Source organism: Marmota monax, unplaced genomic scaffold (genome assembly GCF_021218885.2).
Source record: "Marmota monax isolate L192 unplaced genomic scaffold, Marmota_monax_Labrador192_F-V1.1 WCK01_AAM20220418_F8-fsc00195, whole genome shotgun sequence".
NCBI classification, from domain to species: domain Eukaryota; kingdom Metazoa; phylum Chordata; class Mammalia; order Rodentia; family Sciuridae; genus Marmota; species Marmota monax.
The window spans coordinates 764,770-790,563 of record NW_026691979.1 but is presented as its reverse complement, the minus strand read 5'-3'; the positions used below and the strand labels follow the sequence as shown (position 1 = coordinate 790,563).

Sequence of the window (25,794 nt, the reverse complement as noted above, 5' to 3'; positions counted from 1 at the left end):
TTAAGTGAATGTACTCAATAGTGCCGTTTTATCTGAAAGCGTGGATATTGTTTATTTTGAAACTGAAAACAATAGAGCTGTAAAGCATCCATTTTAAATGTTTTAACTCTTGTAAATACCAAGAAGAAGTTTATTCACCAGTGATGCTTATAAAGGAATAATGCACTATACAGAGGCGCTTTGCATTCAGATAGCTCTTATTTGTGTTGTTGTGTGCTGGGTATTGAACCCAGGGCCTCGTACATGCTAAGCATGTGAACACAGAGCTCCACCTGCAGCCTCTGCTTTCAGACCCTAGGCACCAGATCTGCTACGTGAGTTACAGCAAATCATCCAATCCAAATGCCTTTATTTCCTAATAAAAATGGGGCTAGTGATTCCATTTGGAAGATCTATAAAAATACTTCCTATAATGTCCATAGAATTTTGTTACAATGTATGTGCTTAATAAATGTTCACAAGCATTTGTAACCATTATTTACACAATAACATGTTGAAAAAAGACTCTTGGAGAAAATACATAGTCCCTAGATTTTCCAGTGAACGGAAATTCAGAGGCCTCCTACAAGATCTCTCCAGAATTCTCAGTTTCTCCTTTGTCTTCAATCTAAAATTCTTTACGTTTAAAATTTTCTTGGTAAAATTCACCCGACACAGATTCTGCTGTGCTACAAGAGTGGAGACCACTGTAAAGCTGAAGAGATCAACCAATGCCGAGTGGCTTCTGGGAGAAAAAGAAAACAGAACAATGAACACAAAGCAGAGCCAAGAAAAAGGCCCAATGACAGAACCAACCACATTTGGCAAAGTCAAAAAGCCAAGTTAATGGGGAGAACAAAGGTTTTTTTTTTGTTTTGTTTTGTTTTTTCAGAAATGGTGCTGAACAACTCAATATCTCTTGAAAAGGAGGAGGAGAAGGAGGAAGAGGAGGAGGAGAATGTAAACAGAGACCTCACACCCTTCACAAAAATCAAATCAGAATTGATCACAGACCTAAACATAAAATATAAAACTTCTAAAAAAAAAAAAACATCACAGAAAACCTACATGGCCCTGGATTTGGTAATGACCTTTCAGATACAGCAACTAAGATATAATCCACATAAAAAAATGACAAGCTGGACTTAGTTAAGTTAAAAACCAATTCTGCAACAGACATAGTAAAGAGAATGAGAATATAAGCCAAGGAAAAGAAGAAAATATTTGAAAAACACATATCTGTTATCAAAACCAGGCAAAGAAGTTTCAAGACTCAGTAGTGAAGAAGAATATAGCTAAAAATGGGCAAAAGACCTGGACCTTCACTTGCCAGAGATGACACACAGACAGTCCTCAGGCAAATGGAAAGATGCCCAACAGCACACACCACAAGGGCATCGGCAATTTAAATACCCGTGAGATGCCACCACCCTTTAGCCTGGCCCAAATCCAGACCCCGACGCCAGATCCTGGATCTGTGTGCAGCAGTAGGCTGCCTCGCCCTCTAGGGTGTGCAGAACACACAGCCACTCTGGAACAGTTTCCCACAACATCCACTTGCCATCCACTTGCAGCAGTCATTCCACAGGAGTTGAAAATTTATGTGTACACAAAAACCTGTACATGGAGATACAGGAGCAGCTTTACTCATAACTGCCCAAACTCGGAAGCAATGAAGATGCCTCTTGGTAGGTGAACAGATGGGGAGACGGGGGTACTACCACATCTGGACAGTGGAGGATTATTTAGCAATCAAAACCAAGACAGGCTGTAATGGCACGTAAGACGGAGGAAATGTGAATGTCCATTGCTAAGCAAAAGAAGACAATCTCCCAGCCACATGACGTTCTAGAACAGCCCAAACCCTGGAGAAGTGAAAGACCAGGACTCCAGGGAGCAAGGGAAGAAGAGGCAGAGCAGAGGACTTCAGGACATTGAAGCAACTCTGTAGGACACTGTGATGGTGGACGCAGGTCAGCATACATTCATCCAAAGCCACAGAATGTGTGAGACCCAAAGTGAATCCTAATACAAAGTGTAGACTTGGACCATGAGGATGTGTCAATGAGGGTTCATCAGCTGTGGCAAAGGTACTGCTTAGGTGGGCACATTGACCGTGGGTAGGTGGTGTGCACTAGAGGAGACGTGCCTTCGGGAACTCCCTGCACCCTCCACTCTCTACACTGTGAGCTTAAAACTACTCTTGAAATAAAGTCCATTAATTAAATAAATGAAGAACAGGGGTCAGGGGAGCAAAACTAAAAGAACGCAAGCAGAAACCATTTACCTTATAGACACAGGGAAATCTGTAGTCCTGAAACGTGAGCAAGGGTATTAATCCAATTAAAACTGTGGTGCTCTCATGAAGAATTTGCAAATTGATGTCTTTAACCAAAAATACTTAACTTCCCTTAAGAAATGCTGAATAACAAAAAATAAAAGGAATTGCTCAAATTTTCCTGTACGCTAAGCCTCACTTTAATAAATTGCACTCCAATTAATCCTCTCCCTAGATTGAATATTAATGCAAAAATCATGAGAAGTACAAACCTAGTTTTATCTTAAAATAATTAGGTTTATCACAGATACAGAAGAGAATGAACATAGAATATTTGTTCACTGGTTTTCAAGCAGATAAAAGAAAATTATTATTTTGATAAATGAAAGTACTCAAGAAATTTTTTCATATACTTTACAAAGATCATCAAGAGAAGAGATTTTAGTTTGTCATTTGCATTGCAAAGGGGAGTAAAAATAGAAATGGGAGTGTTCATTGAACAGCACTTAGTTTAAATATAGGATTGTAAAGTAAGGAGCATGTAATGCAAAGTAAAGTTAGGTCAAAAATGAATAGATAATTTTCTGATGGATGCTAGTAAATTGTGGCTAAAACTAAGACAAATGGCAGTTTGGTTGATGATAGCCAAACCCCTTTCTGCATGTATTCAACACATAATACAGTGACTTACAATGGTACTTTTTGTAACATTGTAAAAATTACTTATGTATTTTTTATCCAATATATATTCACCTAGTGCATTTAGTATCTTTTAATTATTTTCAATCATTTAAAAAATTAAGCACAAATTAGCTCTTCCAAAAAAGTGTGATTAAAAATCCAAGATCATTGTTCCCAATGGCAGAGGATGACAGAGAATTGCACAAGACCTGACCTGCGTCCCTTTTCGTGAACAAGCTTTGAGGATTTCTCAGTGGGGATGTAACATGTTACTCAACTTGAATTTTTACTTAAAGCTATGATTTTCCAAGATATACAATAAAAGTATCTTATTTGAATATCATACAGTTATGTTATTTTATGTGCTTTTCAAATTGACAGTTCAATCTATGAAATAGGCAATTTAAACAAGAAAATTGAACTCCTTAGAAGAATTCTAATAATTGTAATATGTAGTGCTTATAAAACCTGGTATTTTCCATCTCCAAAGCACTTCACTAATTATTCAATGTGCTAATCTTAGCTGATCTCCTTGACTTGCCACATAATTTCACATATCGTAAAAGAAGACTTGTTTTTCTTCTACCACTGAGCACTTCTATTTGTTTTTTTCTTTGTGAAAATCACGTAAATGCATTGAACTCCAGGGATATGAGCAAACAAAATAAATAATCACTGTAACTAAATGATCTAGTTTAATCCAATTAGTATGATAACTAATTTGAACAGAATGTTTAAAAAAGTGAGCACTTTTAAAAATTAAAATCATCATTATATATCCATGATGACTTTTATCAGGACTGTTCCATTTTGCAGATAAAACAACAAAGTCAGTAAGGGAAAGTGAGCTGTCTGCCTTAGTCCCCACGTACAGGACCAAACTAGAAATTAAAGATCAAGGATACTGAAAAATATGAGTAGGAATGTGTAAAAGATCTTTCCTTTGCTCCTCATCATCTGAGTTACACTTCAGAGGTTACAGTTCAAATCCTCTTGTTTCTGGATTAACACCGTTTATTTGAGCTCCATGGAAACAGATTGACTTAGTTTCAGCAGCCCTATCCACTGCAGCATTGGGGCTGTGAGTGGAAACAACTGCTGTCCCATAGGCCCAGGTCCTGGCCCTGTGGCCACCATGCTCTTCTTCCATCCATCCCTTCTGATGCCATGTGTGACTGTGGGCCCTGTGTTGGTAAGTCCTGCTCCTTCTAAGAGAAGCCAGAAGCTGTGTGTGTATGTGTGTGTGTGTGTATGTGTGTGTGCGCTTTAAGATTGAAATCTATCAACTAAATAAGAGGTTCTTTCTTCAAAAGACCCTTCATAGAATGTGAAAAAAATCACAAGAAAAAAATCAAAATAGAAAGTGCTCAAAATATGTGAATAAACCTTTCACTGGGAAGATAACTGCATGCAAGTTAGCACATGAGGTCCTCATGAGTCATTAAGAAAATGCAGATTAAGACCATCACCTACTACCCACCTATCAAAACAACCAAAATGGAAAAACAATTGTGATAACACCAACTGCTGGTGAGGATGGTGAGAAACTAGATTATGCCTACCTTACTGGTTGAAATGTAAAAGGGTACATCCTCTTGGAAACCAGTTTGGTAATTACTTATAAAATTAAACATGCAATTATCATATGAACCAGCAATGAAACTCCTAGGCATCTATCTAGGAGAAATGAAGACACAAAATCTTGTACATAAATGTTTATAGCAGATTTATTCATAATCACCCCCAAACTGCAGCCAATCCCAACATCAGCCAGTGGGTCAATGATTAAACAAACCATGGCCCATGGCATCAGCCCAGCCAAAGGAGGGAGGTTTGGATGCATGGAAAGACTCAGATGGACCTCAAAGGAGTCACACTGAGTGACAGAGCCAATCCCCCAAATCACATACTACATGATTCTATTTATATGTCATCCTTGAAGTCATAAAATACAGATGGAGAATGGATTCGTGGTCACCGCTGGTGGATGAGGAATGTGTCTATAAAGAGGACTGCATCAGGGGGCCCTGTGGATGGAGCCCAGGGTCTTGTCTGCAGCGGAGGACACAGGAGTCTGTGCATATGGTGCAGCTGCAGTTAAACACACTCACACACACACACACACACACATACAGAGTGAGTACAAATCTTAAAAGTGAGCATAGACCTTAGAAATCTGTGCAGATGGTTCCAATGTCAACTTTTCAACTTTGATCTGTTTTGTCATTATACAAGTTGGGGCCACCAGGGAAACTGGGTAAAAGTCACAAGGGTTCCCTGAAACTTTTTTGCAAATCCCTGGGAACCAGTAACAATTTCAAAATGAAAAGTGAAACCAAGAGTTTGGTCATCATTTAAAATGCACAGGACAGGTCACTGTCTTTGAGCGGGTCACCTGTGGTTGGCGGGTGCTGCTTCTCCAGCCCAGCACCTGAAGGCTGGCTTAGTCCCAGCAGGACCCGGACGGCAAGAACTTCCCGAGACCCTGTCCTCAATCTACGCCTGCCCTGTGTTTTCCATATCATGGGACACACTCTGCCCTTAAAACCAACTACAGATAATCTGCCTGATCACCTTTGGTCAAACGTTTCCGTTTCCTCTTTACAACTTTATCATGTGATCTAAGTATATGATGGGGCTTAAGAAATGTGCGTTTTTTTTCTCAAGTTTCCTTGACCAGTATTTCTTGATTGTTTAAATCCAATGCTTTTATCTATATTAATATTCAGGCTAATTAATTTATCTTAGTTTCTTTGTATATAAAATGAAAAGATTTAATTTAATTGATAAAGGGGCTCAATGATTAATTATATTAGTCTTTACTGCTTCTGATTGAAGTTACTCACTAATAAAAATGTGATCATATAAGATGATTTAATTACCAAAACAGAGCAGTTCCCTCCTCTGAGGGCTTCTGGAATGCTTGGATTGCATTGACACCCCAAGACCATAATCCTCCGTCTTCCGGAGATTCCCAGTGTTTCCCACTGAATATGTGGGAGATTAGATTATTTTATAGTACCTAATGAAGACTCAGGTGGCACATCGAGCTTCGAACAAGTAAGTCCTGGAAATGCGAGATCCACCAAGCTCTTCCAGGTCTGCAGGATCCCTGGGTTCTTCCCCGCCCGTTACTTGAAACCAAAGAGTGCACAGTGAGTTGTTCCCCTTGGTCAGCTCCGTCCGAGGACTGCACGCTGAAGACATTTAAAGAGCAATGTATTTCTACCAGGGTTGCAAGTCAATCTAACCATCTGGGACCAATTGGGCTGTGTCTTGTTTGACATATCTTAACAGATCCTTTTCTCCCGCTTGTTTTTAGAATCATTTAGTCAATGGCGTGCTGGACCCTGGGTGGACCCTCAGCTCTGCTTCAGTTCAGAGGGAGGCTGCTCTCTCCCCAGTGTGTCCTGACAGCAGCTCTCTCCTCAGCAAAATCTTCCTGCAGTGGCAGAAGCCTCTTTAGCAACTGCATAATTCTCCTCCTGATTTATGAAGCAACAGACCCAATCTAGCATGCCAGTGCTGCATGGGCATGGATCTTTGTTAAGAAAACAAGGGTCTGTAACAACTGCAAAGCTCCCTGTTATTATATTTTGCAGAGCAAAGGAGATTGGATAATTATCCCTCTTGTTTTATTGAACTTTTGTACAACTGTTAGAGGGTAGTGTAACAATTATTTTCCTTGCTGTGGAAATCTGCTACACAATGGTTCTGGGGCACTCAGTGCTGGGAATCTGGCCCAAGCAATGGCAGGCAAGCCTTTCTCTGAAGCAGGATGACAAATCACGCTAATCTACTACCATTCGAATAAGTCACGCAGGACGAAGATAGCAGTAATGTCCTTTAAAAAGGAACCCTGATGATTAGAGGCATCCCTGGCACTTAATAACAAGCCTAGGATCTTTAACAATATCATTATGAAACAAAATGTGATTTGTTTTAGATGGGTGAAGCAAATCATGTTAATTATTGGAGATTGCTCACATGAGGAATAACAGAACAACAATACATCAGGTTACCTGGGAAATTATGGCCTGATGAAAATGTCAGTGGGGAATGATTTCCCGAATGAAGTCTCAGAGCATAAACTCCACACAGCACCACTCCCAGCTAAGATCAGGGGATGTGGAATGACTCCCACTCCCTGGTAGCGGGACATGGAAGCCCTATCTAGCCAATCATCGGGACTGTGAATGGCTGCACTCCAGCCCCTTCTGCATCCACTGTCCACAGGCACCACTGGGGAAGCACTGGCCAGCCACCTGGGGTTCTGCAAGGGACCTTTCTAAGCACAGGCAGGCCCCTGTCATTGACTCAGTGCCAGGCAGACTCCTGCAGCAGTGGTGTAGAGCACAGTGAGCTTCCTAGGGATGTCTTCTGACCCACAAGAGCACAGGATGCGGCTGGCAATGAGCCTGTATTACCGACTGTCAGCACCGGTGAGGAAACCCACACAGAGCAGTTCATTTCCTGGGTCCTGGGGTGCCTCCCAGGAGGAGGGCACGGTGACCCCACCACTGTACCTACTGCCCTGTGAACTGTGCAATCACCATGTCCTTCACAGAATCTCATGATGCCCACAGCAGGCACAAGACCCACAACCCAGGGCTCAGCACATGTCTAGCAGGGGCCCCCAGTGCTCCGGCTTCAGGGGTGCCCGTGAGGCCTGGCAACTCTGACTGCTTGGCATCTGGTCTCTGTGGATTCCTGCATTTGGTTTTCCCCTGAAAATATGAAAGAATGAATTTCTAGTTTGACTCAACCTTCAACAAATGCTGCTCTCTGAAGAAAGCACTCCCCAGGAACAAACACCTCCATGACTCCAACACGTACTTCTAGGGCTCTGAGGCCCAACAGACAGTCTTTCCTCCAGCAAAGGGCCATTGACCTGCTAGCTCCTGGACTTTCCTCAACACATGACGGTGGCCGTGTGAATGAGACCTCACCCGCACAACCTGAGCATCCTCATCGTCCCACGGCCACAGGAGGAGAGCACCCCATCGACAAAAATTCACTTACTCAACACCTGCTGTGCACCCTGGCGGCCAGCAGAGGGCAGAACAGGGTGGACTTACAGGGCAGTGGAGAGGTCCGCTTGTGTGCCACGCCCCCCAGGACACACGCCAGGTAGGGTCCCTGAGCATCAGAACATGGAGCACAGCGGGAGGCGGAAGCCCTGGGCAGGTGGCAGTGAGACTCAGGGAAGATGCCCAGAGAGGCCCCCAGGGCACCGGAGGCCAAGGGGGCACCCTCTGAGAGGCCCTCTGAGGGAATCAGGGTGGGGCTCCCAGGGGAGAAAAGAGCGTCCCAGGCCTGCACCACAGCCCCACAGCCTGTGGGCAGAGGAGGGGCAACGGAGAGGCTGTGGGAGGTGGGGAGGCTCTGGTCTGGAGCAGCGGCATGAGGAGGCTCCCTGGCAGTTTACCCAGACCCCTCTCTTCTGGGTGCAGACAGTCTGCAGAGGTGGGGTGGTCGCTGCAACAGCAAGTGAGGTTTGGTGGTGATCCGGGTAGAGTCAGTGGCTGGCTTTGGACACACCTGGGAGAGGGCAGGCCGGCCGTATGCTAGAGAGAGCCCTGGGCACTGAACCGTGGGGAGCAGCAGCCTTTCTTCAAGACCCGTCAGAGTGCCAGAGATCCCTGGGCAGGCAGGCGAACAGGAGAGGACAGAGGCCGGCTGTGAAGCCCAGGACGTAAACCCACTCTGCCCCATCCACTCTGGAAGTGGACCCCAGGCACACAGCTTTCCAAAGGGTAAGCACGACTGGGGTCGTCTGCAGTCTGCCTGTGAAGAGGGGAGGAAGCTGCCCTGGCTGGAAGTCGGGAGCTAAGCGTGAGCATGCAGGCAGCCAGGGGGCCAGGAACACTGCCAGGCAGAGGGGAAGCCCTGTTTTTTGAAGCACATTATAATTTCCGTAAAAAGAGAGTACTGCCCACTAGTATTTTACCTGTTCTTCAGTGACTCCAAAATATAAGAAAACTAAGACAAGAAATAAAGTGATCGGTGGAAACATGCAGCATGACCCAGGTGCACTTTAGAAGTGGGCGAGCCCGTGAAGCCACCTTAAGAGGATAACCAGACACTGCACTGCAATCACGGCCTTAAGTGCATGAGCTAGTGGAGACTTCACTTCGAAGCAGGTTCTAAAAACCGCGACAGGTTTTAAAATTTGTCCTTCCACATAATTATGTCTGAGCCAGGGAAAAGCCAGAGGCCAATGGAACCACTGAGTGCCATTATGAAAGACAGTGTATGATGGATGGCCCTTCATTAACAGGAGGTCTGTGTGGAAACTCGGAGTGAATATTATTATGCCTCAGGTATTGTTTTCAAGGTAGAAAACATTGACAGCCCTCAGAAACAAAGGGCAGATACATAAACGGCTAGTGGTTGAACATAAGAGAATGCTGGGGCATTTATTCTATAAGGTCCTGTTGTTACTGTCCCCAGGAGCATATGGGACAACGCATCTTATTGCTAAACTTCCCCAGTTTTAATGCAGCTTTACATTAATGAGCAGAATAACCATCCTGTCCTGCTTAACGTGAACAGTGGTGACCAACGCTGCATCCCGACTCAGGCTGCTGGCTCATCTGAGCCGAGGACGGCAGGTCCATCCTGACCCTGGGAAGGCATCTGTCTTCAACTGTACAGGGGAGAGACCTCAGGCTCAGGAGTGTCAGCCGGTGTTCTTGTCCATCCTCCCACCGTGTGTGTTTATGTCCTAAGTTAGGAGGCACAGCATCGGCCCGGCCATTCTCGTGGTGAGGGCTGCGGGCAGGGCACGGTGCCCAGGAGAAGGCTGAAGAACCACACCGCCATGCCACCAGGAGGGCCCCCAGCAGCCCGTCCCATCCACAGCTCTGCTTCCCGAGCTGGTCATCTGTGGTCCAGCCATGCCAGGGGTCTATCAGGTGAGCACTGGGTGGCTCATCCTGAGGCACAGACTCACACTCCACAGGGCGAGAGCCATGGCTGGCCTCCCTCTGAGGAGGCCCCTAAGAGGGACAGGGCCACACGCACAGACCGAAGACGTCATGCCAAGGGAATGAAAAATTCTAGGAGAGAAGAGCAGAGGGAGATGGGACGGAAGCCCACAGTGGCCCGAGACCTGTGCAAGGCGTTCTTAGCAATGTCTGGCCATGTCCTCACCAAACCCGCAGCTGGAGGAACCAACGTGCAACTTGTGCAAGAGGTGTGTGTGCTCGGATGTCAACTCCAGAGGGTGAAGGCCAGAGAGTGAGGCTCACTGAAGGACATGACCAAGGACACGGCCCATGCTGAAGGCAGAGACTCTGCACCGCCTGTGGGTAAGTGACTAGATCATGAGATCAGCCAGGGAAATCCACGCAGGCTGTGCCACTACGAGTAAGAGCCTTCAGAAGATGCCAAGGAATTCACAGGAGCTGAGGGCAGAAGGGGCCCCTCAGGTCTGACTCAAGGCTCACCCCTGCAGGGACACATCCTGACAGGGCCCCTCCCACAGTCAGTTAGGGACACAGGACAGTGAGGCCAAGTGGCCGCTTTCCTTCTCTGCCTTTACACCCTGGGTTGACCTACCACGGACAGTCTTCTCTCTACGCAGGGGTGGAAAGGCTCCTCAAGGGTAGGATTTGCAGGGAGCCCAGCACTTCACAGATCAGAACAGTTTACAAGTACGTTGGTCCATCTGCATGACCACCCTCGCAAAACAGATACCGTTTCAATGTTATTAGGGGTGAACTTGGACGTGAATCAGATGGGAACTTCCACAGCTACTGCCCCCTTGGTTCTCTGGTTCAGAACTTCCATCTTTTCCTCTAAGAAACAGAAGTAACATGTTCCCATTGATTACACTGCTGGTCTTAGATGGCTTGCCATTTACTTACTGATTAATGCTAATGTCTGACAAAAATACTTCAGTGCTGTTTGGAGACGGCACGGAGCACTTTCTAATACCACATGTGTAATTTATGTATTTGCCAATGCATGTCCAGATAAGGACAGAAGAGTTATTCCCATAAATAAACTCCCTAAATGTCATGCCAACAGATCACTCTGATAGCCAGTTGACCTGATATAGGACCTGGTATTGATTTAATAGAAGGGCTTCATTTGATATGTGACTTACATTGAACTGAGATCATTTCTGCAGGGCTTTCAATCATAAAATGGATTTTCATAGTTATTATAAATAATCTGTCTCCCTCTCCACAGAGCATCCTGGAGAAGACAGAAAGGGCTGCAGAGGATGAGTCTGCAGCCACCATGAGAGATGGTGGCACCCCAAGAAAGGAGCAAATGCACAGCAGCAACAGAGGTGGTCCCCAGGACGGCTGGGCAAGGGGGACAGTGGAGGAGGCTCCACCACGTGCCTGCTGGTGTGGGCATGTGCTCCTGGACGGGCAGGAGGCCATCTTCAGCTCTGGTTTGCTCTTTGGAAGGAAAAAGCACTGCCCCTAAATTCTTCAACACTCCAGGCAGTGGATGGTCAAGAGCATCTCAGTAGGAGAGGGGCAAGACCCAACTCCCATTTGCCAAAGAGCAGTCCAGGGTGTGGGGTTGCTGGAAGAGGACGGGCAGCAGCACCTCTGCCAGGGTGAAGCTCAGGAGACTCTGGGAGACTAGCCTCAGAGGGTGGCGATGTGCGTGGGGTGTAGAGAGGACACTTCTGAGATGCCTTTAGGAAGGGGAATCATTGGTCATTCTTTCCCAACAAGACCAAGTACTGTTCCATCTCCCAAGAACAATGCTGAAGGTAGAAGAGTTGGAGGAGATGTAGTGGGGAAAGCATTTGCATTTAAATAAGCATTTACTTATTACCGGCTCTATTCTCGCCTCCATGCCCCCCTTTAACTGATGTCCCCATCCTCATAGAGAAAGAAAGGGAACTTACACACAGAGTTTTTATGGCTGCTGTCCTTGCTGGGTAGCATCTTGACTCCTCTTGACTTCAATTCAATTGCTTTTTTCACTGGAAAAGAGAAAATAAAACCATTAGCAGGTGAGACTTGGGGATCACACACATGCTTTGTCCTCAGGACATTAACAGCCACAGCCTTCCTACCCACCCCTAAAAATGGGACACAGAGCAAGAAAGGAAACGGGAGAGCCTGGGAAGTCAATGCCAGGCCAAAGATGCAGCCAGATCGCATCTCTCAGGAGTTGTGGCAGAGTTAAAGCAAGAAGGGCACAGCTCACCTTATGCCACCACACCTCTGTTCCACAGGGATGGCAGATTCCACACATCATTACCATTCACCAGTGTGTTTGGGCAGATTGCTCTCAATTTAGGTACAGTGATTGCAGAGTTTTCTATATTTGCTATGTCGCAAAAATTTTTAGATAAAAATAGAAGTTGCTCACTCCTTTATTCACATGTTCATTCAGTGACTTAAAGTTTAGCAAGTGCGTGTGTGGGCGGGGATGGGAAGCTGTGTGGGATACACCCTTGAGCGGTGCAGATGAAGCGGGCCCCCATGCCTGGTCCCTGGAGTTGTTCTCGAGTTTAAACAAGCATCTTGACGTCCCAGGTTTTGTACCAAACACATCTAGACATGTGCAGAAGAGTGGAGAGGGGAGACTTGTTTTTAAAAGGGGAAGCTGGAAAGGAGGGGAGGAGAGCCCTGGGGAGAGGGATGCCCTCCTCCCCTTCCCTCTGCGCTGCCTCCTGGGCTCCTGCCAGCTCCTGTCCCCTTCCCTCTGACCATTTCCATCTCTGAGTCCAGGTTTTTGTTGATTGGTTTTTCAGAAGGAGGCCAGCGCTCTGGGAGGGCGGAGTGTGTCTGTGGACCTTCGCACCCTCTGGATTGCGCTGGGGCCTCAGTGCAGCTGGTTAACTTTAGTCAACAAAAATGAGCAGAGCTGGAGCCCAAGGGGCTCCCACTGCTGTCCCCCACTCTGGAGGCCACTTCCTCCTCCCCACTGCTCCAGGGTCCCCAAGGCAAACGGCGCATGCGCACATCCATGCCAGCAGAGTCCTGGGCCTCTTCCTTCCCAGCAGAGGAAGAGCCTGGGGCCCTAAGTCAGGACATCAACACACCTAACAGGAAATGCCGTTTTTAGCAATGATCTGATGAAATTCACGGACCACAGTTACAGAAGACTGAGGTGGTGCACAGACTTCTGATCCTCACTGCAGTTACAGATGTTCTATTGACACTTTTATTTTTTTTCTTTCTGATTCAATAGAGTAAAAGCTGATTATCTGCCATTTCTTTCCTCTCTCCTGAAAAGTGAGATTCTTAAAGTCAAATAAAAAGAAAAGCAATTGACCGTATTAATGTTGATGGCTTTTTTCCTGTTTTCAAAGTCCCGTTGGAGAAAAACTCCAGAAAGGAGGAAATTCACAGAAAGCATCTTGAGAAGAAGATGGCAGTTGAAAAGATGAGGGAGTGGCCCAGACAGAGCAGCCATCAGTGAGGAGCAGGGTGACAGATGCCTGCAGCTGTGGCGGTAGAACACGGCACCCTCAGCCCAGACTAGCCCCAGCAGGGCCAGGGCCAGGACTGAGCCGGCCCTCCACTCCTCTGCCCACTGCCTCTTGGGACGCAGTGTTGGAGCATTGGGTCACTGTTCTTTAATCTTGTCCTCCTCACCCGAGCCTCCTTGTTTGGGTGATCCCATGAGTTCAGAAGAGTATGGGGCTTGCACTTATTTCTTTTTTGGCATAAGCAAAAGAGCCTGGTCCCAAATGTACAATATCATCCCTTTTAATCCTGTCACATAACCTGACAAAACACCTAAATGCCATGTGTCTCAAAGGCCACATCTTTAAAGATGAGTCTGAGTCCATTGTCTGTGTATTTTATGGGACTAACAGAGGGAAGCAAGAGCATGAGGGGAATTTACAAACTTTCAGTATTTTTTATTCTTAAGAGAAGAACAATGTGAAAATGATCCACCCTGAGAAACTGTGATTGTCCACATTCCTTCACTTAATAGAGCACCTGCGTTGTTTTCCTGGGAACATTCACAACAATGTCCATCAGAGGGTACTTTAAAACAGCAGAGTTTAGAATTGCTTGTATTCAATTGCTTCATTTATAGATTGAATTATATAATCCCCCAAATTGTTCAACTCTCCTTGTATTTTATCATGTTTTATTTTGAAGAAGAGTCACAAAATTCAGAACATTTTGTCTTTTAAACACACACTTAATTTTTAAAGAGATTATCAAGGTATATGTTCAGTGTTATTATAGAGAGGTGCTGTTTATTTTATTCCATTTTGATGTGTTTCTAATATTTAAGTTGGACTTGATTACTCTGGTGTAATTCACCCGTATGCTGGTTTTCATTTTATTTTCCATTTCTTCTTCATGAGATATTTAATTGAGCATGTTTTGTAGTGTGGGATTTCTGGATATAAAGTCTTTTAGCTTCTGCTTATCATGGAAGTTTTTCTATTTCATCTTCAGTTCTGAAGCTTAATTTTGCTGGACATGTTATTCTTGGCTAGCATCTATTTTCATTCAGAGCTTGGTATTTATTATTCCCAGCCCTCCTGGTTATAGGGTCTGCCGTGAGAAATCAACTGAAATCTGGATGGGTCTGCCCCTAAATGTGACCAGCTGCTTTTCTCTTGCATCTTTGAAATTCTCTCCTTATTCTGTATGTTGGGTATTTTCATGATCATATGTCTTAGAGGGGATCTATTGTTATTTTGTATATTTAGAGTCCTATATGCCTCTTGTATTTGAATTCCCACCTCATTCTTAAGGTTTGGACAATTTTTGGACATTATTTCACTGAAAAGGTTGTGCATCCATTGAGCTTGATTTCAGCATCCTCATCTATTCCAATGATTCTTAAGTGTGGCCTCTTGATGTTATCCCAAATTTCTTGAATATTCTGTTCATGGTATCTTAGCATCTTCTTCTTATGTTTGATTTGTACATTCAATATTATATGCTTTCTCTTTAAGGCCTGTAAATCTATCTTCAAAATGGTCTAATCTATTAATGATGCCTTCCATTGAATTTTTAACTTGGTTTATTGAGTCTTTCATTTCCAGGATTTCTGTTTGGTTCTTCTTCAGAATTTTTATCTCTTTACTGACCTTTCACTTTATATATTTTATCTCTAATTTCAATCCTTGCATCTTCTTTTCATTCATATAACATTTTAATTATGAACTTTCTAAATTTTTTCTCTGACATTTCCTCCATTGTGTATTTGATGGAGTCAGATGTTGAAGCACTATGGGCTATTTGTGGATTGCTCCCTTGCCTTTTCATGTTGTTTGTATGTTTACCCATCTTCTAGGAGAGTCATCATTTCTTCTTTTAAGCAAGGGACTACTTTGTGAGCTGTTTATCTTAAGAAATCTGGTTGGGCAGATACAGATATTGATACTTTAACTCAATGTGTGACCTCTGCTGATCCCAATATCAGCACCACTTTGAGAGATGCCACTGAGCCCTATTTATTATAATCACTTCAGAGCCAAGCCTCACACTATTCTACCTAAAAAAATGCAAATGCAAAGTTTCTTGATATTATTCTCCCTAGTTCTTTAAATCCAGGTGTAAAGGTGTGGTGAAGCTCTGGAATAGGTTAAAAAATATTTATTAAATTTAGTAAATTTGCTATTATAGTAAATGAAGGCTAAAAGAGGGGAAGAAGAAAAATTGGGTAAAAAAGACAAGAAAAAGAAAGAAAGAAAAGAAAAATCCACACCATAATAGAAAGATAAAAATAGATGAATGATAGGTATTTGAAGTAACAGAAGACAATGTAAGAAGATGGGGATAAGAGGAGCAAGAAGAGACTACAGCTAGGCAAACAAAGATGGACGGCTTGACTCCAAGTTATGCTTTATTAGAAAAAATACATTCAAAATGGATGAAGGTACAGTGTTGGCTATTAGGTAACAACTATCAATCAAGTTAAGGAAATATACATATAGAAAATAGGCAAAGTTGACATTGGAGTTATCTACAGTAAACCATACCTAGGTGAAAAATTTCTTGTTGAATCTTGGTTTGTATGTAATTGGTATTTTGTACTCTTCAATCAAAAGACTTAGGTTGGCAAACTGGATTAAAAGACAAGACCTAACAACAGCTGTTTGCAGGAAATCCACCTCACAGGCAAAGACATCCACAGACAGAAGGCGAAAGGACAGGAAAAGACGTAACACGCAAAGGGTGCTTGTAAGGAAGCAAGGGTAGCTATTCTTATAGCAGAGAGAGTGGACTTCAAGCTAAAAGTAAGCAGAAGACAAAGAAGTTCTACATATTGCTTAAGGGAATCATACAACAATAAGATATGATGATTGTAATGTTTATGCCCCCTAAATGATAGATCTACACAAATAAGACAAATCCTTCTCAATATTAAGAATCGAACAGAACACAATACAATAACTCTGGGTGACTTTACCCACCATTCTTTCTACTAGATAGATCATCTGGACATAAGTGAAGTAAAAATTCTTCAGAATTAAAAAAAAAAAAACATAATTAGTAGTATTGACCTAACAGACATCTATAGAAGATTTTATCCATCAATGACTGAATTCACTTTCTTCACAGCATCACATGGAACATTTTCTAAAATAGATTCTATTTTGTTCACAAAGCATATCATAACAAATACCAAAAAATGAAATAATACCTTGAGTTCTATCAGATTATAATGGAATGAAACTAGAAATCAGTAAGATAAAAAAGAAACCACTCTAAAATCTGAAAATTAAAAAATAAACATTTGAATGATAAATGGATAGTAGAAGAAATCAGAGGAGAAATTTAAAATTCTGAGAAGTAAATGAGACAAGTGATACCACATATTAAAATATCTACAACAGTATGCAGGATATTCTAAGAGGAAAATTTATAGCACTTGGTTCATACATCAGAAGAATAGAAAGATAACAAATAAATAATCTAATAGTCTATCTCAAGGCCCCAGAAAAAGAAGAACAAACCAATACTTAAATCAATAGAAGACAGAAATTAATTGAAATTGGAGCCAAAATTAATAAAATTTAGATTAAAAAATACAAAAGATAAAAGAAGCAGAGAGTTAGAATTTTGAAAGGATAAATAAGATTGATAAACCTTTAGCCAAATTAACCAAAAGAATGAGAGAAAACACTCAAATTAACAAAATTCAAAGCAAAAAATGGAAACATCAGATGGACATTACTAAGATCTAGAGGATCATCAGAAACTATTTTGAAAATTTATAGTCCAATAAGCTAGAAAATTTTGAAAATACTGACAAGTTTCTAGAGACATATGACCTATCCAAATTAAACCATGAGGATATGGAAACCTAAACAGATCAATAAGAAGTAATGAAATTGAAGCAATATCAAAAGCTTTCCAGCAAAGAAAAACCCAAGACCAGATGGATTCTCAACTGAGTTGTACCTGACTTTTAAAGAAGAATTAATATCAACATTCTTCAAATTATTCCATGAGACAGAAAAGTAGGGATCACTGCCAAATTCATTCTATGAAGCCAATGTCACACTGATGCTTGTTTTAGTGAGCTATTTCACTGCTGTGACAAAAAGACCCGACAAGACAATTTTAGGAGAAAAATTTATTTGGGGATTTATGAGTCCAAGAGTCTCAATCCATAGACAGCTAGCTCCATCCCTTGGGATCTGAGGTGGAGCAGAATATCAGGGTGGAAGAGTGTGGTGGAGGGAAGTGGCTCAAGACTTCACACAAAGGAACAGAGCTCCATTCATCAAGGATGGAATCTAAACCTCAAAGGCACACTGCCAGGGACCCACCTCCTCCACACACAGCCTACCAGCCTACAGTTACCACTCAGTTAATCCCTGTTTTAGGATTAATTCAGTGTTTGGGTTAAGACTCTTGTAACCCAATCATTTCACCACTAAACCTTCTTGCATTGTCTCACACATGAGCTTTTGGGGGACACCTGACATCTAAGCCACACTAATAACAAAACCAGACAAAGACACATTAAAAAAGACTTCAGAACAATATCCTTGATGAATGTAGATGCAAAAATTCTTAAGAAAATGTTGGCAAATTTTACACAAAAAAACATTAAAATGATAGTGCATCTTAATCAGGTGGGTTTCATTCCAGGGATAAAAGTTTGGTTTAACATATGCAAATAAATAAATAAAATCCACCACTAAATAGAGTTAAGGTCAGGAATCTCATAATTATTAGATGCAGAAAAACATCTGACAAAGTATAGCACCCATTAATCTTTGAAACAATAGAAAACCTAGGGTTGGAAGGAACTTGCCTCATCCTTGTAAAAGCTATACATGTCAAACCCAAGGCCAACATCACAATGATGGAGAAAACTTGAAAGTATTTTCTATAAAAACAAGATAAGCATGCCCACTTTCACTAGTCCTACTCAACACAGTCCTTGAAACTCTAGCCAGGGCAATCAGGGAAGAGGAGAAAATTAAAGGGCTATAAATAGGAAAATAAGATCTCAAATGATCTCTGATGATGACAAGATCCTATATTAAGAAGACTCAAAAAAACTCCACCAGACGGCTTCTAGAACTGATAAATGAATTCAGCAGAGTAGCAGGATATAAGATCAACACTCATAAATCAATTGTATTACCATATTTCATGAATGAATCTGCTGAAAAAAGAAGTTTAAAAAACTATCCCATTCACAATAACCTAAAAAACAAAAACAAAAACAAAAACAAAAAACTTGGGAATTGTTTTAGTCAGCTTTTTCACCACTATGACCAAAAGACCTGACTAGAGCAATTAGGTTTTTTTTTTTTTCAGAGGTTTCAGACGGTCTCAGTCCACAGGCAGCTGGCTCCTTTCCTGGGGCACAAGGATATCATGCAGGAAAAGTGTAGTGGAGGAAATAGCTGGGGATATCACATCAGGAAGGGGAGCGGGGAGGGAGGGGGGAGGATGAACACACACGCGTGCACTTTTCTTTCCACTGACAAAAAGGCATGCCCCCAGGGACCCACCCCCTCCAGCCATTCCCTACCTGCCTATAATTCCCACCAAGTTAATTCCTATCAGGGAATTCATGTTCTGGTTAGGTTAAGGTGCTCAAAACCCAATCATTTCACCTCTAAACTGCCTTGCCTTGTCTCATCACATGAGCTTTTGTGAGACACCTGATCCATAGGAATCAATCTCACAAAAGAGATGAAAGATAGCTACAATAAAACTACAGAACATTAAAGAAAGTAATTGAAGGAGACATTAGAAGATGGAAAGATCTCTCATGTTCTTGGACAGGAAGAATTAATATTGTCAAAATGGTCTTACTACCAAAGGTGCTATGCATATTCAGTACAATCCCCATCAAAATACCAATGGCATTCTTCACAGAACTAGATAGAGTAGTGCTGAAATTCACTTGGAAAAATAAAGAGGCCAGAAGAGCTGAAGCAATTCTATATGAGAAGAGGGAAGCAGGAGACATGGCAATCCTGAATCTCCGTTATACTACAGAGCTACAGTGATACAAACAGCATGGTACTGGAACCAAAACAGATTTGAATACCTTTGGAATAAAGACACAGAGACAAACCCACATAAATACAGGTGCCTGATACTAGACCAAGGTGCCAAAAATATATGTTGGATAAAAGTTAGCCTTTTTAACAAATGGTGTTGGGAGAACTGGAAATCCACATGTCAAAGACTGAAACCTCTCTCTCTCACCCTGCACAAAAGTCAACCCAAAGTGGACCAAAGACCTAGGAATTATACCCAAAACTCTGAAACGGCTAGAATAAAATGTAAGCCTCAATGCCAGCCTGTTGTCACAGGAACTAACTTCTTTAAAAAGACTCTTAATGTGCAAGAAATAAAATTTTAAAAAATCAAGAAGTAGGAAGTATCAAATTAAAAAGATTTTGCACAGCAAAGGAAACAATTAAAACAATTAAAGAGAGAGGGGACAGATGAGAGAAATCTTCGCCACCTGCTCCTCATGTAGGACATTAATATCCAGGATACACAAAGAACTCAAAAAACACGTAACACCAGAAATGAAAATAACCCAATCAATAAATGGGCAATGGAACAAACAAACAAGTCTTAAGAGAAGAAATACAGTCAACAAACATACAAAAAAATGTTCAACATATCTAGCATTTAGGGAAATGCAAATCAAAACTATGTTGAGATTTCATCTCATTCCAGTCGGAATGACAATTTTCAAGAATACAAATAATAAGAAGTGTTGGCAAGGTCGTGGGGGACAAGGTTCCCTCCATTGCTGTTGGTGGGACCGAAATCAGTTCAACCACCCTTGAAAGCAGTATGGCTCCTTGTGGAGCCGGCTGTACCTGCTGGGGCGCAGTCAGCCACTCCCTCCTCAGCACACGGAGCGAGGAACTCCACCCTGTCTGGTTTCCTCCTAGCCCAGGCCTCTGGTTCTCAAGGCCAAGTCCAGCATCGGGTGCTCCATATCCACTGCAGACTGTGAGCTCCCATGTGACTCCCTCGGTCACACAGACGGTATCCCAACCGTGTAAGAGAACATTCCTGCTGTTGGTATTACTAGTAAGTTACGAGTTGGAATATTATTATGCATTTGGTACTATCTACCTAATATATATAATGCATTTAATTCCACCAAAATAACATAAGATTCACGCTATTGTTACAATGATTTACAGGAAAAGAAACTGAGTTCCAAAGAGGTAGCTGATTCTACTTGGGTCACACTGCCTGAAGCAGCAGATCTATTATAGGAGTCGGTGCCGACTGACCCCACCACTCCCTTGCTTTATGAGGCAGTGCTGCCTTCTTCATAAATTACAACAGTTTTCCACCATGTTTTATGTTCTAGGTTGTTATAACCAGTTTATCAACACATTATATATAACACTTAAGTCGTCATACAATAGTAAACGTATCTTCCCATGCTACATTATTCAGATTCAGAACTTGAATAATCAAGTCTATAATATTTTGCTAAGACATCTTTTTATGCTTCCTCGTTTTGAATGTTTTTATCAGTGCACTATAGCTGCACATACTAGTGGGGTTCATTCTGGCAATGTCATACATGCAGGAAACATGACTTGTTCCGTTCCAGTCCCCAGTACCTCCTCATTCTTCCTCCTCTTCATATGTTTTTATTTGCTTTTATATTTGGTGTCTATTGTCACCAAACTTATAGATACACCTAGAGCTGGAACTCACTGAGGCATATTTGTATGTGCACATACCAAGACCTCTCTCAATGAACGCTATGTCAGCCGCTGGGACTTCTGTAACAGTCTATCCCCATCACCCCTGCTGTAGGAAGACTCATGCTGAGTCACGAGGCACTGACTTTGCTCTCCTGTCTATCAGACACTTTTGTTGACAATTACAGTGTTCACAGACACAGACATGGCAGAAAATTTGGGGAAACCTTAGAATTATCAAGAAGAAATAAAAAACTAAATAAAACCATCACCTGGAGACAACTGGGGTTATGATTTTATGTTTTTATTTCCAAGCCAATATGTGCGGTGTATGATTTAATAGGGGAATTGAGGTGGAGACACACAGGAGTTTTACATAATAAAAATGAACTGTAAATATAAGATAGTTCTGCTGGGCTCCTTTGAGCCTTTTTCCTTAAAGTACTCTTAACGGCTGGGTCTCATTGTGTTTACCCTTACACCTGAGATTTGTCCTCCCTTCTTGCAATTGTAACACCGAACACCAGTTGACCACAGCATCAAACCTGTTCACCCTCGGAACATCCCACTAGGTTGAGGCCTCTCAGCCAAGGGCATCACCCGAGGTGAGGCTGACATCTGAAGACCCACTGTGTGCAGCAACACCCGACCTACACCCCCCAGCAGTAAAAGAGACGTCTGCCAGTGGCCATCTTGCTTTCACTTGCATTTAAAATAATGAGTGTGCTTAGTGTCCTGGGGGAAAATCTCACTAACATTGTCTCTGGCTACACACATTATTTTATGGAGGGTCGAGTCGCTACGACAGAAAGCCCTTTTGAGGTCTGGCAGGCACCTCTGTCTTCTCTTTGCCGGGTTATTTTGATGCCAGCTGCCTGGTGAGTTTGCACACAGGCAGACAGTCCAACATTTTTATTAGAGGTCAGGGTATCCTTGAACCCCAGCCTTCGGGAAACACTGACACCAAGTTACAGGAACGACCCGGTGATCAGATTTCACTTTTAGCCTAAGTCAGCGAGTGGTTTTCTTTGGCCAGAAAGTCATCTTGCAGTTCTCTGTTATAAGGAATCCTCCAAGCTGAAAAGTCACAGGTTCTTGACTTAGAATCACAAGGGTTCAGTGCTACATTCACTGTACTTGACGATGTTAGCAGCTTCATTGCTGAGAGTCTTTGGCAATTGGCCATCAGAATCTTTTAGACTGACCTCACTGGTAGATTAAAAGAGAAATCTTAAACACACAGCATTATTTATATTATATATACATATTCCTGAAATGATATAAAGAGAAGCTATATTACTTATTACTTAACTATATTACCTGTATTTGTGCATACACACATGTGTGTGTGTGTGTGTGTGTGTGTGTGTGTGTATGAAGTTTCAACTCCACAGGAATAACCTTGTAAAGGCAGTATGAAGGGTTTCTGTGGACACTGGATTGCTCATGAGCTTACAGGGCAATCACAATCAAATACTTTAAGGAAAACAATTGAGCTACTCATCACCCATGTACTTATCCAGGGAGAGGCTAGACTCAGGCCATGAATTTCCCTGTGATTTAAGTTTTCGGACATGAGAACGTTTATCTTGGAACAAGGTGAGGTTAGCAGCTTTGTTCACTTGGCTTGTGGTGAATTATTGGTTTACTCCACAGAAGTTTCTTTCAAGTCCTTTTTCCAAAACAGAGGGAGGAGGGAAGGGACAGAGGGAGAAGCAGCCAAGGGCCACGGTGGCCGCCCGAGCACCTCTGAGACACACTGATCTTGATGGAGGCTGGGAAGGGCCACCTAGACTGGCCGCGGCTTGCCTCTGCCCTGTAACCCACTCTCGTCAGCATCTCATTGTGTGAGAAGATTTTCTGTCATAATCTCTCAATGTCCCCCTAGGTAGCCAGAAGCCACTGCAGCTGACAAGCAGCTTTACCAAGCGTGGGCTTCTGCAGAGGCTGGGGTTCTGCCTAGACCAGTGTCCTGGAAGTCCAGGTCTGAGCTCCGGGTAAGCTTCTGAAATTTTCTAAAATCCTAAGCCACAGCCTTGTGGGGTTGTTACGGGCTGTGTTTTCCTGCATCTGTTAAAGAACACATCTAGCCAGCTGTGGTGGTGCATGACTACGATTCACCTCATATAATCCAGACACTGAGACAGGAGGATCCAAAGTTCCAGGGCATCTTGAGGAATTTAGCAAGATCCTGTCTCAAATTAAAAAGTAAAAAGGGCTGGGGTGTAGCTCAGTGGTGGAGAGCTTGCCCAGCATGCCTAAGGGCTGAATTCAATGCCCAGTACTGTGCAAAAAGAGAGAGGGAGGGAGGGAAGGAAAGAGAGAGAGAGGGAGAGAGAAGAAAGGGGTTGATTTAAGACATTAAGATTCTACTTGCTCACTTTTGTTCTAAGCAGCCAGTGCAGAGTAGAGGAAGCAGGTGCGCGTAGTCAGAGCAGAGCTCTAGGCCCCCTCTGCCTTCAGTCACACTCTGGGCACCAAGGCTCAGGTCAGTGGTGGACCCCACACACGATGGCTCTAACGGAGCTGGAAAATCACGGTTGCCTGGAGGCCAGAGCTATCATGGTTTACACGGTGCCACATGCTCACATTCCAAACAAGCCTACTAAGCTGCCAGTGGAAGAAGGTTCTGGAACATGCCCTGTGCACAGTCCATAGGGGGTGATACTAAATGACCACGCTGCTGCTGGCTCATGTGTTGCTGTACTACTGACCTCTCATTGCTATTTTGGAATGTACAATTCTACTTATAAAAAAAGCAAGTCTACCTGGAAAGGGCAGTCACCTCTGGGCCTGCTGTTGGCTGCCTCTCCATGTTATGGAGAGGCTGGTGGAGTGGTGGGCGGGCACTGCCAGGGCCTGGACAGCCACGCTCTTGAGGGTCTCGCAGTAGGAGATCATTGAGGATACACAGCTGCATTCCTAGGGGCTTTGGGGCATGAGAGCCAGTGGCTCCTCCTGAGTGCTGAAGTAGTACAGCATTCCTTGCCAGACAGTGATGCCTTAAGATGCCCAAGCACAGCAAGGTCCCTGAGCCCGGCAGCGCCGTTGCAGGGCACCGCTGAGGGAACACAAGGGGGCGTGCTAAGCACATGCTGTGCCCTCGCTGCGGCCCTACTGTCTGCTGCTCTGGCACCTGCACTGCAGCTCTGCTCTGTCTGATCCTCATGCCCTCTAACAGAGAAGCCTCTGCCTTACTCTGCGTGGGCTTTGGAGTTAGCTGCGGGAGCTCATCAGTGTCCTGGATCTCGTTAGAATGTCACCCGGCAGGTGAACACTGTCCCCAGATCCCAGGCTCCTTGGCTGTTTAATGAAGATAATTATCACCTGCCTCGCAGAGTTACTGTGAAGATTAAATGAGATCACAAATACAAACACCCGGGTGCTGTCTGGCCCACATCCTCTGCCAAGTGCCTGAGAAATGCCTTGCAGGGGCTTCCCAGCTCACCGCTGCGCCCAGGCTGGGGGCATCACCTCCACCCGCTGCTCCTCTCTGCCCACTACATTCCGAAGCTGGAGAGGAAACCACAGGCGCTGAGTAGGGGTCCCAAGGCCGTCAGCACCTTGTCTGGTCCCTTTCATTTCCAATAGACAAATTGCCACGTGCTTGCCGCAGAAAAACTCAATAAAGTTCACAGAAGACAAATGGAAGGGTGGAGGGAGGGCAGGGACTCCGGGGACTTCACTCGATGCTGCTTGTGTCCTTTGTGCTTTGGCTCCTGGGCCGGGAGGAGCCACAGTCCGCCCTCCATCCTCTCTGCACAGGGCGGCAGTGGGCACAGCCATCCGCGCGGTGGAGGCGCAGGGCAAATTCGCACAGCCACTCCTCTCGGGCGCCCAGGGCCCTTCCCTGCCTCCACTCAGGGCACCCGTGCGACCCTCTCAAATGGGGACTGCATTTCACGTAGGGGACGCTGCTGGCCAATCTCTGTTCTTTCCTGGAAAGAACAGAAGCGCAGTCTCTTCTGGAGATGGCATGGAGAACCCTGGAGAGGGCATGCCACCTGGGGAGGCGTGCCGCTGCGCTCTGGGAGCTTTTCTCCCGCAGAGCTGCTGGAGGGGTCCTGGAGCCCGAGCAGGGGACTCTCAGGCCTCTGACCACGGAGAGGCCCAGGCGGGGCTGGAAACATCCATCTCCTTCCGCAGCCAGGGGGGGGGCGAGAACTCCAGGAATGCCCCTCCGCTTGTGGGCCCTCCGTTTTCTTCTGTAAGCGGCCACCCCCGCAGGTCCTGGGGAGAGGGGGACTCGGGGCGCACGGTGGGCGCAGGGCTGAGCAGAGGCCGAGAGGCGCAGGCAGCTGACCTATGGGGCCTTCCGGTCCCCCACCTGGGAGCAGGCTGGCAGAGCTCATGGCTTGGGCCAGAGCCAAAGGTCACCTTGGGGTGTCCCAGGGCGCAGCACAAGACAGAAAAGCATTTTTAGGATTGTTTCTACTCCTGATTTCTGAGGGCATTTCCAGTTTAGACCTGCTTCTTCCGCACTTCCTTTTCATTATTCTTATTTTAAAAATAGCAATGTTTTCGTTGTCTTCCCAGCAACACTTTTGGAAAAGCTTCATTAATTTGATTAAATGACTTATTAAATCAAAGTTAATGTGTTGAGAAAAAGGAAAAGAATTAGCAGTTCTTTGCAGGGGAATTATACAACTTATCTTTGAATGAACACCCATCATAAATTATTTTGAGAAAACAATTGCTGGGAATTTTCTGAGAGTGGTGTTTGAGGAAAAAAGGAATG

General features: G+C 43.9%; 1 protein-coding gene across 2 annotated transcripts in view; it reads right to left on the bottom strand.

Moving 5' to 3' along the window:
• Nucleotides 1-25,794, bottom strand: part of Csmd1 (CUB and Sushi multiple domains 1) — a 1,167,250-nt gene that overhangs the window by 555,299 nt on the left and 586,157 nt on the right. For both annotated transcript variants that reach the window (XM_058580132.1, XM_058580135.1), the window contains exon 5: nt 11,817-11,894. In XM_058580132.1, the coding sequence (XP_058436115.1) occupies nt 11,817-11,894 (78 nt within the window). The remainder of the gene's footprint in view (nt 1-11,816; nt 11,895-25,794) is intronic.